Source organism: Notothenia rossii (genome assembly GCF_949606895.1).
Source record: "Notothenia rossii genome assembly, chromosome: 5".
In the NCBI taxonomy this organism is placed as follows: Eukaryota; Metazoa; Chordata; class Actinopteri; order Perciformes; family Nototheniidae; genus Notothenia; species Notothenia rossii.
The window spans coordinates 40,686,224-40,707,899 of record NC_136903.1 but is presented as its reverse complement, the minus strand read 5'-3'; the positions used below and the strand labels follow the sequence as shown (position 1 = coordinate 40,707,899).

Below are 21,676 nucleotides of genomic sequence, written 5' to 3'. Positions count from 1 at the left end.
GATACCCAAACGAATAAATTGGGTATCCTTCAGTTCCAGTTGATACCTCAGATACAGTTTGGAACTGCTGTTGAACTGGGCCACTGGAGTCAGGACATGTCATGTTAAGGGGCTGTCAGATACCTTCAGTTGCTTCTCCTCTTTGATCCTCTGTTCTTTAGCATTGGGGATGAGGACAAAGATTGGCCCGGACTTGTCTTCCTCATCTTTCTGGGGTTTGGCTGCGGGCTTCTTACCAGCTGGACCCTGATGGGAGGTAACATCAGTGTCAGGGAGTCGCTGGGAACTTGACATGATGTTTATTCATGGGCTCTTTGTACAGATAGTGAGTGAAGTAAAAAGTGATGCGAGTTTTGGACGACATAATAGATGTGTAAGGCCACAGAGAATAAAAACAGGAGAAAAGGAGTGTTATACTGAAAAGATCTCAGGGAAGGCCACACATTGCAAAAACATTAATGTGATGGTAATATTCCAAAAGAAGAAACACACACATTCAGAAAGACAGACACATGCAGTGGAGTAACCTTTAACCTTTTAATGTGACCTTGCTCAATTTGCTCTCGTCTGTATGCATGCATGTATGTTCTAAGCTTTTTGATTACTTTTATGTATAACCCTAAGCGCTTTGAGCACCAGGAAAAGCACTTTATAAATGTAATGTATTATTATTATTATTATTATTATTATTATGTCAGCACATTTTTAGATGTTAAAAGCTTAAAACATGTGCATTACTCATGCCACCCAGATACTCTTTATCCATGTGTATTTAGTGACACATTTGTGTATTCAGTGGCATTATTAGTAATTAGAGACACAGGATTAGACGGAGCCAAGATCCGACCGGGTCAGGGCAGAGAGAAGGGACAGGGGTTAACATCCGTCAGGCTAAGAAGTATCCTCTGAGAAACTCCGCCCACGTCTGCTGCTCCACACAGCTGGCTTTAATAAGGAGCAGCATGGGGGTTTGATGTAGAGGAGTTTCATCACAAGGACACCTGCACAGATCTACCTGTTGACTGCTTGCAGCAGCCTTCCCTTTGCTGGGGGGCTTTTTATTAGCATTACTGTCCTTGGAGGGAGGGGAAGGGACAGGTTCCTTGGGAGGGGAGGGAGGCTGGGTGAGTAAAAAAAAAACACATATTTACATTTCATCCTCATGAAATGACTTGTAAGAACAATATGGTGCGCATAGTGGTTGTGCATTGGACACTCTTTTGAAAGTATTTGTTTATTCGCCAACAGAAGTGATAAACTGAAACACAAATGAAAGTGTGAAGTTTTATCATTTTTAATCAAATAAATGGGAAAACATATTCCAGTGTGATGCACCTTAAATGAAATGTCATGTTCATAATGGTTACACTGCTATTAAATATGTATTAGGCAGAACAAAGACTTACTAACTAAATATCAAAACTTCAGTGTTTGTGTGTGTTGTTGTTGTTATCCCATCATACCTTCTTTGTGGCCGCTCCTCCTCGGATCTTCTTAACTTCAGGTTTACTGTCCACAGAGTCCTCACCAGCTGGCTGCCTGGAGGCTGCAGGGGAGAGGCATGGGTCACATTGTGTGAATACAATACAAACAATTACCAGGCACAAGAGCAACTAATTGACATCTCACACTTATTGCATTCTGGGGTGTGCGTAATCAAACTGTGAAGAATGTCACGACATATTTTGTACATCGATATTCACAGAGAAAGAGCGAGGTCAGATGAAAAGGATTGTTTTTTTACATTAAGAATTGGTTTTAATTTAAGAGTGTTGTAGTAAGAACGAGTTGAATGGCATTCATAGTAATGTCATACATACCTGAAGCAGCTCTACTTGGCTCTGCAGAGCCTTTTCCCCCTCCAGCTTTGGCAGGGGCAGCAGGTTTAGCTGGCATCACTGCTCTGGCCTTTTCCAACATGGCAACCACCAGATCCCTAGAGGCAGCCTGCAGGGAAGTAGGAGAGACATTCATTAATGCAGACAACAACCTTTTTAAGGTGCTTGAGCCATGCAGTCACACAGAACTTTTTGCTAGCAACAGCCCGATCATCGCTTCAGTACTTTGAGTTTCCCAGCAGCCTTGTCCATCTTGTCATGTCCCAGTTGCATCATGAAGGTCGGCAGAGCGTCCTGAGCCTTCTTCCTCACATCTCCGTTTCTGTCCTCCAGACAGGCGTAGAGGAGAGGGACACACAGCATCAGGTCCGCAGGGACTGTCCTCAGGGTCAGCAGCTTCTCTGCTAACCAGCCCAGCAACTGGGGGATAAAGAGAGCGTCATACGTTTGTTTTATATTTTGGCCCAATACGATATAAATATGCATTCCTTGATGTCATTCTTCATATAGCCTGCCTATGAATTGTTTTTAAGCTCGATAAACACATAAAATATACACACACACACACACACACACACACACACACACACACACCCCCCTTCTCCTTTTTCAGTTTTAACCTCCTTGCCTCATGTCTTAGTCCCGCCCACAGGAGATGCGAGCGGAGGAGACGAGGAGGGGAACCGAGGAGAGAGGAGTGGAAGCAACAGGCGTTCAGAGAAATGAAATCCTCTCCTCCGAGCGGTCATTTTAAAGCGACGTAGCGAAGGACATGGCAATCTTCACAGACAAGTTGACCGGCAGTAACTCTGTAAAAACCCTGTGTGAACCATGATTTACCTCAGGAATATGCATGCCTAATATGTCACTTTGGGTCCAGTAGGTACAAGACAAGGAATTCAAGATTTTCTTCCACAAACAAGACAGTAAAGAGTAGATATCTTAGCACCTCCTGTCGGAGGAAGGGGTTCTCTCTCTTTAGCTCCTCTGACAGGTCTTCTCCTTCCAGCCAGTCCTTCATCCCAGTTTGCTCCACCCAGGCCTGTAGAGTGCTCAAGGCAGCTGCCCTTACATTAACCTGCACAGGAACACAGAAACATGTCCATCATCAGTCGTGGGACCCGAAACTATCCCAGGAGACATGTTTGAATTCAGAATCATATTACTCTTTTCATCTTATCAGCTTGCAATAATTTGCCTTTAGAAATGTAAAATATTTTCCATTATCAGTACGCTCTTCCTGTGCTAACCATGTGTAATGTTTAAGCATGAGAAAAGGATACAACATTGAATGTTGTACTATTATCTTTAGTGCCTGAACACTTGTTTTGATAAATGTTTGTTTTGCTAAAAAATAATTTAGGGGTTGCTGTAACTTCAAAAAAAGTATGACACAAAGAGTCAAATAACTAAACAAAATGTATTTGTAGTGCTACAGATGTAGCACTCTAGAATGGACTCCACCCAACGGATTCCAGCCAAAAACCCAGCGGATCCCAGTGGCTGGAGGTGTAAAGCCCTCCCACTATTTCCTGAGAGGGCGTTACCAGATTTTCAATTTCAGGATTTAACCATGAGATGGCGCTTCATTCACAAATACTAGGGCTGTCAGTCGATTAAAATATTTAATCGCATGATTGTCCATAGTTAATCGCAAATTAATCGCACATTTTTTATCTCTTCTAAATGTACCTTGGAGGGATATTTTTCAAGTTTTTAATACTCTTAACATATGAGTGGACTAATGTAATTTATGCAAATGTTTATTATCATTTGAACAATGACAAATATTGTCATGAATATTAAACACAACAACCTCTGAACAATACAAATATTCGCCTCAAGTCAACCTGGAACCTCTCATACAATAAAAAGTGTGTGTGTGTGTGTGTGTGTGTGTGTGTGTGTGTGTGTGTGTGTGTGTGTGTGTGTGTGTGTGTGTGTGTGTGTGTGTGTGTGTGTGTGTGTGTGTGTGTGTGTGTGTGTGTGTGTGGGATCTATGTGCAACTCAAGGCATATGTTCGAACGGGAGCTGCCTGGACACTGCAATCATGTTGCGCGCACTATCCGTGCTGAGTGTGCTGACTTCTCGTACAATGTCCCACTGTCTGGCGACCTGCATAAAGTCAAGTGCTCGGCGCAGTTATCTGCGAAATGTCGCTCCTCTGTTTTCATTTAAACAGCTCCTTATATCCGTTAGCGCAGCTAGCTAGCACCAGATGCTAACAACAACAACAATACAAGTAAGGTGTGCATGTTCACGTGTCTCTCTCGCTCGCGCCACACATACACACACACCCTCCCGTTCCTCCCGATGGCCAGTCGGTGCATGCCGGTGAGCGGGGAAGTGTGGTCTGCGAGCGGCAGGAGCGGGGCTGTCAGCATCAGCTTGTAGATGGTATTTTAAACTCGAATGCGCTCTGAAACTACGGGGCGGCGGAGGATCAAAAATACACATGCGTTAATCGCGTTAAAATAATTAGTGGCGTTAATTTTTTTTTGCGTTGACGCGTTATTAACGCGTTAACTTGACAGCCCTAACAAATACACAAAGACATGGGTGAACTTTGTTTTCAGTTTGTTTCATGGACTTTCAGTACTTCAATAATGTAAAAAGTAATTAAAATAATGAGAAACTATGAAATAAGAAATTAATCAAATAAAAATATCATATATTATAATGTATTGTATTATAAAGTAATATCATACATTAACCCCATTATAGCAGATGCCACTTTGAATGCATCAATAATTACAACGGAGTATTTCTAAATATAAGTTGTATAAATACTAATATGCATTTAATACTAATAACATGATTCATTTTACTTTCAGATGATAATACTTTTCACTTGGGCAAAACAAGCCTGTTTTTAAGGTTTCAGGCTCGAAAATGACATTCCCAAACAAATGACTATATCTTCACTTCTAAAAAGGTTAAATTAATAATATTTTTTCTCAAAGCAATGATACACCTGTGAGTTGGATGTAGAAGTGTCAGAATCAATATATATATATTAAAAAAATTCAGATTGAACATAGTAAAAAAAAAAAAAAGTATAGTGTCCGTCTAAAAAAAAACATTATTTATAGTGAAAACCGCCCTTGAATGATGGGATAGTTGACAAAAAAAATTAGGAATCCAAACTATAACATAATAAGTACCCTGTATCAAGATTGATGCAAAACAAGTGACGTTTGACCTTTTTAGAGAGATTTAGCACAGAAAAAATCCACTTCAGGGGTCATTTTTCAGACTTGATCTGACCAATAAAGTATTATCGTATTGTATTTGGGTGGATTTGCCATATCTCTCACCCCCCTCGGTCGATTTTGATGATTGGCGCCTCTTTTTAACCGTTAGAGCCAATAGAATCGAGGGGAAGTTCCTAAAACCCATCTAAACATTACCCATTGGTGAATGAGTGATGCTCAGCCAGAATTCCCAAAACCGGAAGCTGGGTTATAGCTCTGATAGCAGCTATATGAAATCTCCGTTTTTGACATAAATGTGATGATGGATTATTAGTAATCAATTCAAAGAGACATAGACCCATTGGATTAACCATTGGATCAACCTTCAGCAGCGTTTTTATCGTTTTAATGCCATTGAACACAACTTTTGATCAGAACAGCAAAGGTAAGACTATTTCCTGTTTTGGCTCAGTAAAGCTACATTGTGTGATGTCTGGGTTTGCCTCCCCTGCCGCGAGTTTAGATCGTACAGTGATGATACTAATACCTCCAGAATCTGTGGAAAGTCAGCTTTATATATATATATAAGTATTTATACCGTGAGTTCTGTGCTGAGTGCGTTAGCATTTTTTTGCTCCGGGCTAATTCAGAGGCTTGGTATTACTCTTGTGTTTCGTTTAGCTAAAACTGGTTAATATTGTCTGATAGCTGAGTTTCTTCCAGTGAAGTAGGTATGACACATTCATAGTTTGTCAAATGTTAAAAAGCCCTCAGACGCTGTTTCTTGCAAGATGTTGCATTTTGCCCCCGGTACCGGGGGCCTGGGGCTTAACTGGTATACTCCGTGTGTTGCTGCTAGCGTACACAACACACCTGACGTGGAAACGTTACTCGTGGATGGGACTACAGAGCTACCAGAAAGACAGTCGAAAACGGTGCATTTCTCCGTCTGAATGTGGTGCTCTTTTGCTAAATGCTTAGACAAATTGCTCGTGTTACCGCCCTTAAATGCTAAACTCTTATTGCACTTTTGGTAACGAGCATTGTCCACATCGAGATGGGTAAAGTTTAACCACACCTTGGAGGGCTTAGTTCTCTCCGCTGTGTGTGTGTGTGTGTGTGTGTCTGTCTGTGTGTGTGTGTTGCATGCATGTAGCAGCCGCGTGTGTGTAAACTGCCCCGCCCCCTCGCACACAGACAGGGGAGAAAGATCTCTCGTCTGGATTGGAAAGATCAAAAATACATCATAGACGCATTTTTTTGTTGTCTTTTTGCATATTAAAAACGGAGTTGGCGACACTAAGACTGCAATATAATGTTTATGTAGCAACAATACACGACATATATTTTTGAAATGTCTCCAGTACGGATAAAAAGACCGATAACGTCGGCGCTAACGGTACCACGGTCTTTAAATATTCATCCCCGGTGCCCCTTTAATACCAGGGCTCGGTGCCCATCCCTACTCATTTCTGTCCATCTCAATGCTATCAAAACATTGCCATATCTGTTGAATGTGCACACACAGGTGTGTTACTGTGGGTGGTGAGTGTCCATCTGATTTGAGTGAATGTGCACAATACCTTGCTGTCCCCAAGTACAGTGATAATAGGCATTCCCAGTGTTTTGACATGCTGCTTGAGTCCCGGTCCCATGGCTGCAGCCAGCTGCTGAAGGATAGTCAGGGTCTGCTGCACCTGGAGACCAAACATTACTGCCATTTTAATATTCAATTACTGTAAAAAGTAGTTTTTAAATCCTTCGTTAAGAGTGAAATACTTGAGTGATATTGTGCTTCTAAAAATTCAAAAAACACATCGATATAACATCAAACATCTCAAATATGACAAAAAACATTTAAGAAACATTTAACTCATTGAAAGGGAAACCAATCAAAACTCCAAAGTACTGCATGTGTACATGGTAGTGAAAGGAAAGTAATTTAATCATCTCAATCAAATTAAACAAGTGACAATATGCTGTCGACTTGGACCTAGTTTCACGTTATTTGAAAGCAGTCAGTTCTGCTAGATGGCGTTCTAACATAATATTCAAATCTTAATGGACAGGATAACCCTGCTCTCTCACTAACCAGGATTTTGTTGGAATCACTGAGTCGTGCTTTCAAGGCAAGTGGCAGGTCTCCGATGTTTGTGGTGATGAACTTGGCCTCTGAGATGATGGCTGCGGTCTCATCCAGACCCTCCTTCCTGATCTTCCAGTTCTTATCACCAATTTTAGACACCAGATCAGATGTGATTTTCTCACTAAAGATGGGAAAGAAAAGAGAGATGTAAGAGATGAGGTGAGAACAGTGTCTTACAACTTGAGCAGTTAAGAGAAAGAGATAAAGGGACAGGTAAATACACTGTGGTGTTGTTAAATGGTAAGACAACACGTTTCTAATGATTTCCTTGTCAAAATGTTCTTTGAACAACTATTCTATGTGCAGGTAAACCAATAGTAGCGTCACCTTATATTCTGTAGACAAATCTATTTCAGGTTTTTTGCATTCATTCAGAAAACAAAATATTAACGGATGAGAATGTGTCGAAAATAAAACAAGAATTATGATTATTCATTTTTTTATCGTCGGATTCACACTTCAAAAAGAATAATTCAACCTTGTAGTCTTTGTGCAGTGTCACTGTAGGTGTGAGTGTTTGGTTACCAGATATCTGTTCTGGGCAGCAGGTCCATGATGTCCATTCCTCCTCCTCCTCCAACATCTTCTTCCTGCTCCTCTGCTTCATCACCCTCCTCGTCTTCCGCTGACTTCTTGGTGAATCTGATGGGAGCTGGTGGAGACTGGCCCTGCATCTGTGAGGGAGATGCCCACACAAATAGATGTCCTTATAATTTGTTGACGAGATAACACAGTGCTGAGAAAAGTCCTTATTTCAGTTTTTATTACCAATGTATAACAGGAATAAAACCTTGATCTCTTGTATTCCTGAGCCACACACGAAGTCCCTACCTTTTCAAATTGGACGTCTATCTGTGACAGGAGAGCAGGCTTCTCATCTTCAAAGAACATGCGAAGAGGAGCACCCATGTACAGGTACATGACTCCCAGCAGGGTGATGGCAGCCGTCCGCACTGCAGGGTTAGTCGCTCCCAGAGCCGTCTTCACGTTGTTGATGAAGCCCTTCACATTGATACTGAGAGAGGGGGGTTCAGAGGTCATCAGATACCATTAAGGTGCAAGTTGTGTCTCTTCTTAAGTAAAAATGACTAACTGAAAAAGATATTCTGGAACTTTCTAAAACGCCATTAAAAACCATGAAACCTCATATATTTATGTTTTGATAAATAATGAGCTTGTAAATAAGAACTTCAAATTACCCAGCAAAGCCAAACTCCTTCATGGCATTAGCCAGCCAGTTGAGAGTCTCCGCTTGGTTTTTAGGATTCTTTTGTGCAAATGCCATAGACACAACCTGAAAAATAAACAGAGTGTGTTAATACAGTATACAGGGTTTTTTGCTAGCGAATTAAATTTCAGTTTCAGAGAAACACTGCGCTAGTGGATTGTCAAAGGGGGAGCCTCTTAGCGGGGAAATTATACTGATGTCTAGTCCGCCCCTGAAAATGTCTATGCAAAAGTTATTATTAATAATAATTTTTATAAAAAAATTATAAAAAATATTAATAAAAATTTTTTATTTTCCATTTTTATTTTGAAATCATCTCGCGACCCCCACTTTGGGAACCCCTGCTGTAGCCGATCACTCTTGAGATTTTAGAAAAAAGTTGTGTCCTGCCTAGAGAAACGGGATACACACCTGTTCTGCAGTCCAAGGCAGTGAGCATGCCACCCCAATAGCAGTCAGTCCCTCTTTGGCATTTCCACCACATTTGACGTCTCCAACCTTATCCACCAAGCCATCCAAAACCACAGAGGCTGAGGTCTTTGAAAACTGTCCTCTCTGAGCTATGAGAGCCACGATGTGTAGCTTCATCTGCATCACCTGCACAGGGAGAAAACATAAGTACGGGCACCTTCCCTCCCCTATGGGCCCGTTAATCGCTTAACAGTAAAAAAAAATAATTATTGAAGGAGTATATTGTATGATGCACTGTTGGTAGCTCAAGGACTTTAGATTAACATTGCTAACTACTACACTGTAGCCACTGTGAAAATGAGAACAAAACGTTGCTTTTTTTGTAACTTCATTTTTATTTTCAGGTTTTACAGGAAAGAAAACAAAGACAGTATGGTAGCAAGTAGGGATCGACCGATATGGCTTTTTCAAGGCCGATACCGATTATTAGTAATCAAGCAGACCGATAACCGATATACATTTGCAGTCAAATCAGAAAATCTTGGTGTCAAAATGTAGAATAACACAACTTCTTTGAAATGCCTTTTTATGTTTAATGAACTTTCCAACATCTTAAAACTGGTTTCCTCTCTGTGACCCTGAGTAAAGTAACTTAAGTAAAAATGAAATAAAAACGACTAAAACTTGTTCTGAACTTCTGATATTTGAGTCTCACTCATTTAGTAGTCCCAATTCAGCAGCACCAGATTGCGGTGCAGAAAGCAGAGTTGCTGCGAGGCTCCACTAGCAGCCGTCAGTCGTCACAGTCGTCCCAGCGCGTCACAGTTTCTCCGCTGCGAGATGCTACCGCCCCCCCCAGGTCCCTTTGTAACTGGGAAACTGATAGAATTGGATCATAAGATCGTGGTGTTTTTGCAACTTCGGCATAGGAGATTGGGATGTTTATTGAATTTCGGCTTTCAACTGATTTACCTTCGAAACACATGTATGGCTCTGCCGCTCACTGCTGCTTGCCTCTGTCTGTGTTCTTCGCACCTGCCTGTAATCTGAGAAGGTCCCGCCTCTCCGGCTGGCTGCAGCCCGGAAAATCTTCAGTGTTGATTGACACTTCAGTAATAGCCTATCAGATAGCGCTGTGGGCGGGACATAGCTCGTGAACAGTGGTGACTGCAGCCAGAGAAACTTCCGCATCAGAGCCAAAGTTGTATCGGCAATTTGATTAAAAAAGGGCCGATACCGATAATCTGTAAAATGCGGAATATCGGACTCGATAATCGGCCCGGCCGATAATCGGTCGACCCCTAGTAGCACATCAGATAAAAGTATACTTCGGGACAATGGTAGGTTTTGCATACAATACCTCAAAGTAACATCCATATCACAACCGTCTAGTTAAGCTAGAGGGAACAGATAACAAAAACACATACAACAACAAAGACAATTAAAAATAAAACAAATAAGAAACACGGCTATAACCAAGAGGTCACAAGGAGGCCATCACGGAGTACAATTTTAACAATCATTGTTTACTTAAAGGTCCCATGTCATGGCCATTTCTACCGATCATAATGCCATTGTTGAGGTCTACTAGAATAGATTTATATTGTGCAATGTTCCAAACTCACATTGGTTTCTCATACAGCATCTCTGTATAGTATATGTATTCACTCTCTGTCCTAAACAGCTTGTTGGAGCTCCTGCCCCCTCCTCCCTGTGAGCCCACTGTGCTCGGATTGGTCAGCTCGCCCACTCTGTTCTGATGAGTCCACCACCGTTACAGCGGAACATCAGTGATTATGTGTTACAATGGCGTTTTTTAGCAACCAGAAAATGACACCAGTGAGGACAACCAAATGAGAATGCTACTTGGGGTCTGGGTGCCGTGTTACGCGGCTTCAATTTTCCTCGTAGCTTCCTCCATCTTCTGGTTACACACACACACACACACACACACACACACACACACACACACACACACACACACACACACACACACACACACACACACACACACACACACACACACACACACACACACACACACACACACACACACACACACACACACACACACACACACACACACACACACACACACACACACACACACACACACACACACACACACACACACACACACACACACACACACACACACACACACACACACACACACACACACACACACACACACACACACACACACACACACACACACACACACACACACACACACACACACACACACACACACACACACACACACACACACACACACACACACACACACACACACACACACAATTGCCTTACCACTTTAGCACTGCTTCCAATCATCATTTGAGAAAAATCTTTGGAATCCAAAAATCTGATTGATTAGCGGAGCAAATTATCAAAATAGTATGGAGGGAAGATATTTTCGTTTGGATTACTGGTCTGGGGGAAGCTCGCAAGTGTGTGTGTAAACGTGTGTGTGTATTTTAGCGTTATTGTGTTTGTTTCCCGGGGAAAACACTTACGAGAAACACGGGCTGTTGTTATGGCTGCTGTGACGTTAAGTTACTACGTTCTCTGCTTGTAATTATGCCGTTACAAGCTTCAAAGTTGAATTTATCATCTGAATTTGCAAAAACAAGTTTAATATTCTGAAAGCCAAGACTTTGTTTATTTGAAATTAGATGAAAACAAACTGTAACGGACCCTACCGTGTTATCTATGATTACCACAGATGTAGGACTTAATTTCAGACTCCAGCTTACAGCTTCCTGCCTACGACCTGCCAAAGACCAGTATAGAGGAATGTTAAGCCCTCCCACTATTTTCCAAGAGGGCGTTGCCAGATTTTCAATTGCAGGTTTTAACCAGGAGATGGCGCTTCATTCACAAATACAGAAAGACAAGTTTCATGGACTTTCAGTTGTGTTTTGAAGAGCATTTGAACAAATCAATATTTTAGATACTATACTAAAGTATATTTAATCTTGTAATTCAATAATATATAGTCTTTATATATTAAATAATCATAATAATAATGTAAATGTTTACATTACACTTCTTTATTTGTTATGCTCAAAATGTTACCTTTACAATCGTTTGCTTTAATATGCAGTATATTTTTGTGTTTGCTTCCTCCGGCTCCCTTTCGGATACATACTGTATGATTTATTAAAACTAAACATTTTAGTTTAGAATGTGCTGTCTGTCCCACGGTAATTCAGAAGGCTCACAGGTCACATTCCGACCATTATTTAAAACAATAGGTGCTTTCACATCGTCTACAGTTTTGATTTATATAGAGGGACCTCTGTGGCTGAATGGCCAGCGATTAGGTGTGGCGCATTTATCATAGGTGATCAGAGCTAACTGCCTGCCATCAGATTTCATTTAAAAAACAGATCTGATTTTAAGACTTTTTCTGCGCACATAAAGAATGATAAGAATAAGAATAATGCGTATTGAACTGGTTTCATTAATTAGTGAGTTTATTTAACACTAGAACCACCAATCGGGTCAATTTGTGTGATGTGTGTTGTGTGTGTGCAATGTAACTTTTTTTCAATAAAATATTAAAGTCTCCCAGTCCGTGACTTTTTCTGAAAGTGTGTTATGTAGCACCCTATGTTGTTAAAAATTGCATTCTAATAGCGAGATTTGAGGGTTTTAGGTAGGCCTATACAAAAACCTCTGGCGGTTCTAGTGTTAAGGCAATTAGGTACAGTAGAAGCCCTTTTTTATCAGTAACGAATTTAGCAGTTGAACATAAAAGTCAACTAACTGAGGGTCACTTGCAATGACAGTGTTGTGTCTATTGTAAGCTTGTCACTCAGAGTAACCTACAGTTAATTTAGCTGATGGAGAAGAAAGATCAAGGGGGGAGGGGGGAAGAGAGCTGTGGTTGATGGGCCATTAGTTGTGTAAATACACAGCTGAGAGCTGCCGTTTCATTCAGACTGTTTAAAAAACGGTAACAACGGACTATTTTTCCAGATCAAGATCCCTCCGCTACGCTTTGGGATCCTGATCTGCCGACGAGGCTCCATTAAAATATAAATATTTTTAGTGAATTACTGAGTTTAGGCACGTTAATAACGTTTTAATTAAGTTGAATACAGTATATTCATATTTGTCAGTGATTTCATGTCAAGTGTGTGTGTGTGTGTGTGTGTGTGTGTGTGTGCGTGCGTGCGTGCGTGCGTGCGTGCATGCGTGCATGTGTGCATGTGTGCATGTGTGCATGTGTGCATGTGCGTGTGCGTGTGCGTGTGTAGAGGTGTGTGGTTAAAACACTTTCATGAAGTGAAGGAGGTTTTCCTTCTATAAAACAGCTGTGGGCAGCAGTGAGTGTCACGGACATGAATTCATAGATCAAGGCAGACTGGTGCACACTCTCCTGTCCTGCCAGAAGACACGCCCGTTCTAAGCCGTGTCCCTCACTCCTCACATTACAAGCTGCATCAAAGTGTATTATGTTGTTACATCGTTTCAGATGTTATGTTTCAGTTGTGCTTGATGCAAACTTGTCGAAATTCGCCGTTTTGAATCCAAAATAGGTCGTTTGTGTGATTCATGTAGATCTGCAATAAAAATATTTTTGGGGTATGGGGGGGCCTGGGACCCGGAGTAATCTGCGGCCGTGAGCTGTTATGTGCCATCATGACACGCATGGTGTTCTTTTTTTATATATTATAATGAAGTGCGAGCTGTGTGCTCGAGTCTTCCTGCCTGTCGGCTCAGCTCATGGATGTATAATAAGGCTCTGCTGCTCCGAGATGATGGTCTAGCTTCAGCAGCTACATTACCTACGGGTGCGTTCGTTAATATTAACTGCGCGTCCGGAGTCACTGTGGCACAGAATGGACCGCTGGTGAACAGCTGTTAGAACGGGCCGTTCAGGTGTTCAGAGCAGAGCTCCCTGTCGGAGCGGCATAGCGTTTCTGTGGCAATATTATTTAAGGAATCGTTGAGCTAGCTAGCTAGCATATATTGTCACTATCTGCTAACGTTAGCTTTAGCCTTCTATTTCTAATAGTTTTTTTCATAGGCTATAAACAGAGGTTGTGTATATATATATATATATATATATATATATATATTGTACTTGAGTAAAAGTAGAAGCACTCAGATCTTGTACTTGAGTAAAAGTAGAAGCACTCAGGTCTTGTAGAGTAAAAGTAGAAGTACTCAGGTCTTGTAGAGTAAAAGTAGAAGTACTCAGGTCTTGTACTTGAGTAAAAGTAGAAGTACTCAGGTCTTGTACTTGAGTAAAAGTAATAGTCCCAGAGTGTAGGAATACTCTGTTACAGTAAAAGTCCTGCATTCAAAATGTTCCTCAAGTGAAAGTAGAAAAGTATTCTCATCAAAATATAGTGAAAGTAGCGACAGTAAAAGTAGTCATTGTGCAGATTGGTCCATTTCAGAATAATAGATAAGATATGTTTTATAATGATTGATCATGAAAGTGTTCTCAAAGCTGGTAAAGGTGCAGCTAGTTTGAATGACTTTGTATACTGCAGGGTAGCTTGTGATTTACTCCAGCTGGAACTAAAGTCTGATTTCACATCATTCATCCACATCTGTAAAGTAACTAAAGGTATTAAATACATGGAGTGGAGTAGAAATACACCATGTACCTCTGAACTGTAGTGGAGTAGAAGAACAAAGTAGCAAAACATTGAAATACTTAAATAAAGTACAACTATCTCAAAATTGTGCCCAAGTATGGTACTTGTTGAGTTTATGAACTTAGTTACTTTACATCATGTGGCTATAAAGATAAAAAGACTTAAGCCTTGCACAGAGGCCTGAAAATACATTTTCAAAATGCTCAACAGTGCTGCCAAAATTATAAACTGACTGCTCCACAATTTGAAATAAATGCTTGTATATATTTCTATTAGATGTGACTCTTTGGCGTTTGTTATTATTAACACTGCTGCTTTAGTTGTTCTGACTGCTAAAATCCTCTGTCATTCTGGGGGGTGGGGGAGCCGGGGGCTCGGATCCTTGTCACCTTTTTCATACCTGATGAGTTTGCATCCCTGTATATTAAAAAGCCTCAGTCACCTTAATTCATGTAATAAAAACATCTCAGGTCAGTAACACTCAAAGCTAAATGTGCAATACCATGTTCAGCTATGTTACTATTTATAATGTTATTGTTGTTACATCCGAAGATGTACATATTGGAATGATTTCTTAACTTACAGTAGGCTATTTTTTACAATGTTTGTTGGAAGGATTTATTAAATTACTAAGAATATTGTCATTGTTGAAGGCTTTTAGAGAAGGATGAACTATAAGCTAGAATTACATAACATTTTATACCTAAAAAAATAAAAGCCACAATAAATAAATCACAATTATTGTAGTTATTTTTACCTCCCGTATTGCTTTCAACCCACCAGCTTTTATGGGGTTGTTACGTCACTAACTGTAAGCTTGTCACATACAGTCTATGGTCACTCAGAGTTACCTACAGTTAATTTAGTTGCTGGAGAAGAAAGATCAGGGGTGGAGGGGGGAGAGAGCTGCCGTTTCATTCACACTGTTTAAAAAACGGTAACAACGGACTATTTTTCTTAGCGGATGCATGTCAATTTAAATCAATACATACAACCAGTGCATGACATTAAGGATTGTCCCCTGTGGGCCATCTAAGCTAATTTACAGATGGCCCTGAGCCCAATAGAGATCGCCCTGAAAAATGCGCGCGGACGAAATGGCACGAAGGGTTTGGGGGGCCTCCCCCTAGAAAATTTAGATTTTTGCAGGTCTTAGTGCATTCTCTAGACTGAATTATAAGATGAACCGCCACAATATTATATTGTACAATTTCAATTTTATTCTTAATTTCACTTGTTTGTTTGTTCTTGTTTGTGTTTGCTCGCTTGCATGCCCTGCATAGCTATAAGAAATACTTAAGTTGTTGTTCAAGACACTTTCCATCTGATGAAGGCAAATGCCTTCCCAGATGTAAAAAAGTAGAAAACATAACATTCAGTTATAACTGCCAAAACAAACATTATTTACACTATTATGGCCCCTGTTAAAAATATTTGTAATGTTATCTACTGTAAGTTGGTCGAACGAATGCCTCCTCATCCGGAAGCTGACCGAGCAGACCCGAGCAGCAGTCGAGAGGAGACGAGCGCATCCGTGAAGCACACAAAATGGCGACGTCAGAGTTCCCCTTAGCCGGCAAATCTAAATCTCTCCGGTCAAAATAATTTCCCTTTAGCGCAATACCGCTTCAGTTGCGCCACTTATGTGACAGACAAGAAGAGTATGTGACAGACAAGAATAGTCAATTCTAATGTCTAACACTTAATGTGGAGAAAGAGATGTCCTGTATGGGTTGATTGTGTGTTGATCTGTTGGTAATGCCAAGGGGTTCCGGTAGGCATGTAAACAAATGCATAATGCTGCGCTATACTTTGTGGCCTCACCCGGTTGCATAGCGACACTTATTGTTTAGGTGTCTTTTAATAAGCAGGTATTCATATCATTAACTAGAACTAGCTGGATCTGATCGATATGGACATAAATGCGAGTGAAGTCTAATGTGAAGGGAGAGAGAGATCAGCTGCTGCTGAGGAGTCGACACGCAGCTCTTCATGATCACATGCAGCGGTGAGCGGACAAAACACACTTCAGGTTAGAATATCACACGTAGCTATTTTAATTACCTCTCAAACTACCGTAACTAGTTATATATATGTTTAGTTTTACTGTCGGGTCACTCATTACTGGATCCGCGAGCTGCATAATACTGGCATAATAGATTGCCCGATCGGGCAACCAGTGAGGCTTCATTGCCCGAGCTAAATACTAGATGGCCCCGGGCCATCGGGCAGTCCTTAATGTCAAGCCCTGACAACTATTTTTTAAATCAATAAAAACATTTTCTAAATCCATAAAAGCATTTAAATTAATATTGGGAGTCATGTCGTTACTTTGTTGAGAATGTGGCCGTGTAATAAGCGGGATAATTTGCAGCGACTTGTTCCTTATGGGGAAAATAACACCCGTCATGCAGATCAGGATCCCTCCGCTGCGCGTTGGGATCCTGATCTGCCGACGAGGCTCTATTAAAATATAAATATTTTTAGTGAATTATTGAGTTTAGGCAAGTTAATAACGTTTTAATGAAGTTGAATACAGTATATTCATATGTGTCAGTGATTTCATGTCAATTCGGTGAACATAAACATAAATGATCGTGGTGAAGATGATGATTAAATTAGGATTAAATATCGAGAGCCGTGCTGCATTTCCTCCCGTTCGTTTTTTTCGACTAAACAACATTATTTTGTTAAAATAACAACATGGTGATGTTTTGTAAATGATTACATGTCTCTTATTTAGCACAGAGTAGGATATCCGTGACATATGGATCTTAACAAAGTTCTGCTGTACATCCAGCATACTGTATCTCACTTTATTTCACATGAGCTCCAGTGTGGAACCCCACTGCACCCCCTGATGGATCAATGATCCATTGCAGCTGGCTTCATTATAAATTACATTTATCTATCACGGGGGCGGTCTCAAGTCAAGCTGGAGGTTTTCCCTTGAGCGAGGGCAGATCACGTACCAATCACGGCCCTCACGTTTCAAACAGTCTGAAATGAATCGCTACATCTGTATGTCTTACATTCATAATTTCAGCGGAGGGAGGGGGAGCGGCACTGTGGAACAGCAGAGTGGTGAGGGAGAGCTGTCTTCTTCCCTTTACAAGCTTCAAAAATGTATTTATCGTGTGATTTAAATAAAATAAAGGAAATAAATAAAAGTGTCATATTCTGAAAGCCAAGACTTTATTTAAAATAAAACACCCGAAAAAAGAAAAAAAAGATTGTATTTTTTATTTTATTGACTCATCATAGGCCCCTGATCTCCGTCAGCCCGTGCATTAAGGCGGCCCTGGGTATTACAAGTAACATTAATGTATTTGCAGGGCTGCACATAACTGGTGCGCATGCGCACCTCCGCCCAAAAAAGAGCACCGGGTCATTTAAAAAAAGGCGCATTTGCGTACCAACATTGAGAGAGAGAAGGAGAGAGAGAAGGGAGAAGAGAAAAGAGAGGAGAAAGATGAGAGGAAAGAGAAGAGAGGAGAGAGAGAGAGAGAGAGAGAGAGAGAGAAAGATATCTGCGAGTTGCATATGAACTCGGGGCCGGCCCGTAGCACTGGCGTTATAACTTTTCGCCTAGGGCGCCAGATCTGTGTGACAAGACAAGGGGTAAATTTCATGATGGGGGTGCATAATTTGACACAACACCGGCGCTCTGTTGTTATTAGAATCTGGTGCGAGCTGCTTTAACGGATATAAGAAGAAGATGTGTCTACAATCATGTGGAGGGAGAGTCCTCTCCAGTCAGACTGAGAGGCTGATAACTACAGCTCAGTGAGGTAAAGGACTCTGAGTGTTCAGATAGTTAACTTTAGTCTAAGTTCAAACAGTTGGTCACAATTTATGTAAACACATATTTCCAAGGCACTCCTTTATAATTATTGGGATAAACAGGTTTGAAATCATTCCAATGTATACTATAGGACAGTAACCAAAAATATCCTTTAAAACTGGAGATACAAAAAAAAATGCATAAATAAATAAATGTTAAGGTAAAATAAGATATGAATGAACAACACAAATAAAATAAGTTACCGGTACATTAATTTGTTATTGGCTATGGTAGGTTATTGGTTATGTTCACTGCATGTGTGTTCTCTGTTCACCTCTGCATGTGTGTTCAGTGTCGTGTGTCTGGCAAATAAAGTCAAGACCCCCTCAAAAGTTACGGTTTATTTCATTTTAAGGATGAGCACCAAGCAACATCTCCAGGTGCTCCTTTGAGAACCAGGGCAAAAAAGTTATGTGCACCCCTGTGTATTTGGTAGTCCAGTCGGGAACTAATTTGTTATGCTGCCATCCTCACGATCGCGCCACCGGAAGTCTGAATAAAAGATTTTTATATTGAATCTTTCCTTTTATTTTGTATTTGGTTTCCAATTAAACTCCCACTAAAAAAATAGGCAACCTTTGTTATATTCATTTTTAACCTGTGTCGTGGATAATGGTATTGTGTTATTCTTTCAGCAAAAAACACATTTTAGTTTTCTTTCGTTATTTCTATTAAGTCTTCACATTAGATTTGACATACGTTAACATTCCATTAATCTAATCATAACAAAAAATATTGAATGGTAGAATATATGAAAAGCTCTAATGGTAGACACATTTCTACAGTTGCACAGTATACATTGTCATATCGCCATTCCTAAAATACACTTAAGTATGTTTAACAGCAGATTGCTGCACTGTCTGGATGTTGCTTGAGAGGAAATTATATCTAGTCTCTGTGCTTCCTAGGCAAAAGTAGTTGCTTGGAGGAAATCTTACATTCCAACACTCCGTTGTTACGGGCAGAGACACTTACCTGGAAGTTGGTCTCCTTCCAACCTGGTTTCTTGGCCAACATCCTGACCAGAGCCTGGCACGGCATATCCGCCTTATCCATGGTCTCGACAGCCTTAAAGCATGAACAGTTCAATATTAATGCATATTATTTTATAACAGGTAGTGACGCTTCAGAAGTTCAACTTCTCCTCTTTATTTGCCGTGGACTGTTGTGATGCATTCAAAAACTTTAACTACTTGGCATCGCTTGTCGTTAGGGGTGCAACAACTAATCGGCTTAAACGATTAAAATCGATTACCAAATTAGTTGCCATCTAATTCAGTCGTCGATTCGTTGGTGACGTCATCACGTGTGTTTTACGCTCCGTTAAGCTCTAACGTTATCGGTCTTTTTATCGGTACTGGAGACATTTAAAAAATATATGTCATATGTATTATTGCTACATAAACATTATATCGCAGTCTTAGTGTCGCCAACTTGTTTCTAATATGCAAAAAGAAAACAAAAATGCATCTATGATGTACTTTCGACCTTTCCAATCGAGACGAGATCTCTCCCCCGTCTGTGTGCGAGGGGGCGGGGCAGTTTACACACACTCGACTGCTACATGCAGCAACACACGGCGGGGATGGCGGAGAGAAGCGCTCCAAGGTGTGGTTAAATGTTACCCGTCTCGGTGTGGACAATACTCGTTGCCAATAGTGTTTAGCATGTAAGGGCGGTAACACGAGCAATTTGTCTAAACATTTAGCAAAAGTGCACCACATCCAGACGGAGAAATGCACCGGGTTCGATTGTCTTTCTATTAGCTCTGTAGCCCCGTCCACGAGTAACTTTTCCACGTCAGCAACACACGCAGCTAACAAAATTATACAAACATTGGTTGATGATTAGAGGTAGCTGAGTTATTTATTTTGTTAAAGTTTCAGCTATTCTGTTTACAATTTTGTTATCACATTATTTAATACGATTTGTTAAAATATTGTTGTTTCTTTTGACGTGGAATATTATTTATTCAATTAAATAAAAAGCAATGTTAATTTTGTTTAGTTAATTTAATAATATATGTATTTTTGAATCAAGTATTCATCTTTATTGTCTTCATTGTTAGTTTCCACATGCCTAAACAACCTCAAGCTAAATCTAAAAGTTGATGGCTAAATAAGAGCGTTTGAGAAATTGTGCAAGGCATAATAGTCAGAATAATTGATTAATCGTTTCATTAATCGATTATCAAATTAGTCGTTTGTTGCAGCCCTACTTGTCGTGCCAAAAAAAGAAGGTGCTTTTAAAAAAAAAAATGTTTCCAATATACATATTTCTTCAACAATTGATAAGAAAATGACTGGACAAACTTTCAATATTTCGTTTAGTGCACTGTAGTGCTGCAACAAATGCATGTCTTTACCATGGGTTTAACATGCAGATTTTTTGTCTAATATATTTGCAAAAATAGTCAAAATACCCATCACAATAGAGTCAATGGTGAAGCTTTCAAATGCTTGTTATATTTGACCAAACCCAAAGATATTCACGTTACCTTAATATGACAAGCAGAGAAGATGTTCTTACATTTGAGAAGCTGGAGTAAAAGAACATTTGGTATTTTGCTTTAAAAAAAAAAAATCAATGATTTATCTATGATCACAATAATTGCCCTTTTTTATGCCGGTTAATTCCTCAATTATTTGGTTGTAGCAGCACTAAACCATATCTTCTGACATCTGCTCGAGCATGACAGAATTAGCGGTCATCAAGAAAGAAATAAAGACCTCACCCGCTGAAACTCCTCCATACATGCCAGTCTCTCCTTCCAGTTGGCTGAGTCTAGCTGCTGCATACAAGAAGCAGGAAGTACAACGGCTGCCTTCTCCTCACACGCTTCAGCCTGACAAGTAAAAAAAAAATTTTTTTTTTAAAGTTTCAATGGCAATATACTGATACTGCTTAATCTCTTCTGTAGTATAAATTCAGAGACAGTGTGAATAATAACTAGTAAGTGTCCAAGTAAGCCATGTCAGTGGAAACCAGAATCGAACGTCATGTAATGTGTTTTTCTGCGAAAGATGAAATACATCTCTTTGAGGGAAAGACAAACCAGTAGAGTCTCCTGATTTTTGTACTGCAAAAAGGAAGAACTACCAAAGTGCCAGAATGTCAATGTGAAAGGCTTAGGAGGAGCAGAGGTTGTTTAATATTACGGTAACGCAACTTTACATTTTTTTTTTAAAAAAGCCTAAACTCCAAGATAAATTCATGCAGACTTACAGAGAATTCCGTCTCGATGAGATCTTTACTTTCAGGGGCCTTCTTTGATTTTCCACCCGCTGTAGAGGCTGGTTTGCCTTTCTTAGATGCAACTGCTGATGACTGCAGAAAGAGACTCAACACTCAATACAATTACATGTCACTAAGTTTCTTTAGGTCATAACAAGC

At 40.3% G+C, this 21,676-nt stretch overlaps 1 protein-coding gene across 3 annotated transcripts in view; it reads right to left on the bottom strand.

The window, feature by feature from the left end:
* Positions 1–21,676, bottom strand: part of ckap5 (cytoskeleton associated protein 5) — a 106,261-nt gene that overhangs the window by 47,776 nt on the left and 36,809 nt on the right. For 2 of the 3 annotated variants that reach the window (XM_079681519.1, XM_079681520.1), the window contains exons 14-28: positions 21,509–21,610; positions 21,018–21,128; positions 19,259–19,351; positions 8,819–9,004; positions 8,379–8,473; positions 8,011–8,194; positions 7,705–7,853; positions 7,126–7,300; positions 6,617–6,730; positions 2,788–2,916; positions 2,064–2,258; positions 1,821–1,947; positions 1,464–1,546; positions 1,016–1,120; positions 124–246 (exon numbers count right to left, since the gene is read on the bottom strand). In XM_079681519.1, the coding sequence (XP_079537645.1) occupies positions 124–246; positions 1,016–1,120; positions 1,464–1,546; positions 1,821–1,947; positions 2,064–2,258; positions 2,788–2,916; positions 6,617–6,730; positions 7,126–7,300; positions 7,705–7,853; positions 8,011–8,194; positions 8,379–8,473; positions 8,819–9,004; positions 19,259–19,351; positions 21,018–21,128; positions 21,509–21,610 (1,971 nt within the window). The remainder of the gene's footprint in view (positions 1–123; positions 247–1,015; positions 1,121–1,463; positions 1,547–1,820; positions 1,948–2,063; positions 2,259–2,787; positions 2,917–6,616; positions 6,731–7,125; positions 7,301–7,704; positions 7,854–8,010; positions 8,195–8,378; positions 8,474–8,818; positions 9,005–19,258; positions 19,352–21,017; positions 21,129–21,508; positions 21,611–21,676) is intronic. The other variant, XM_079681521.1, reaches the window with a different exon arrangement.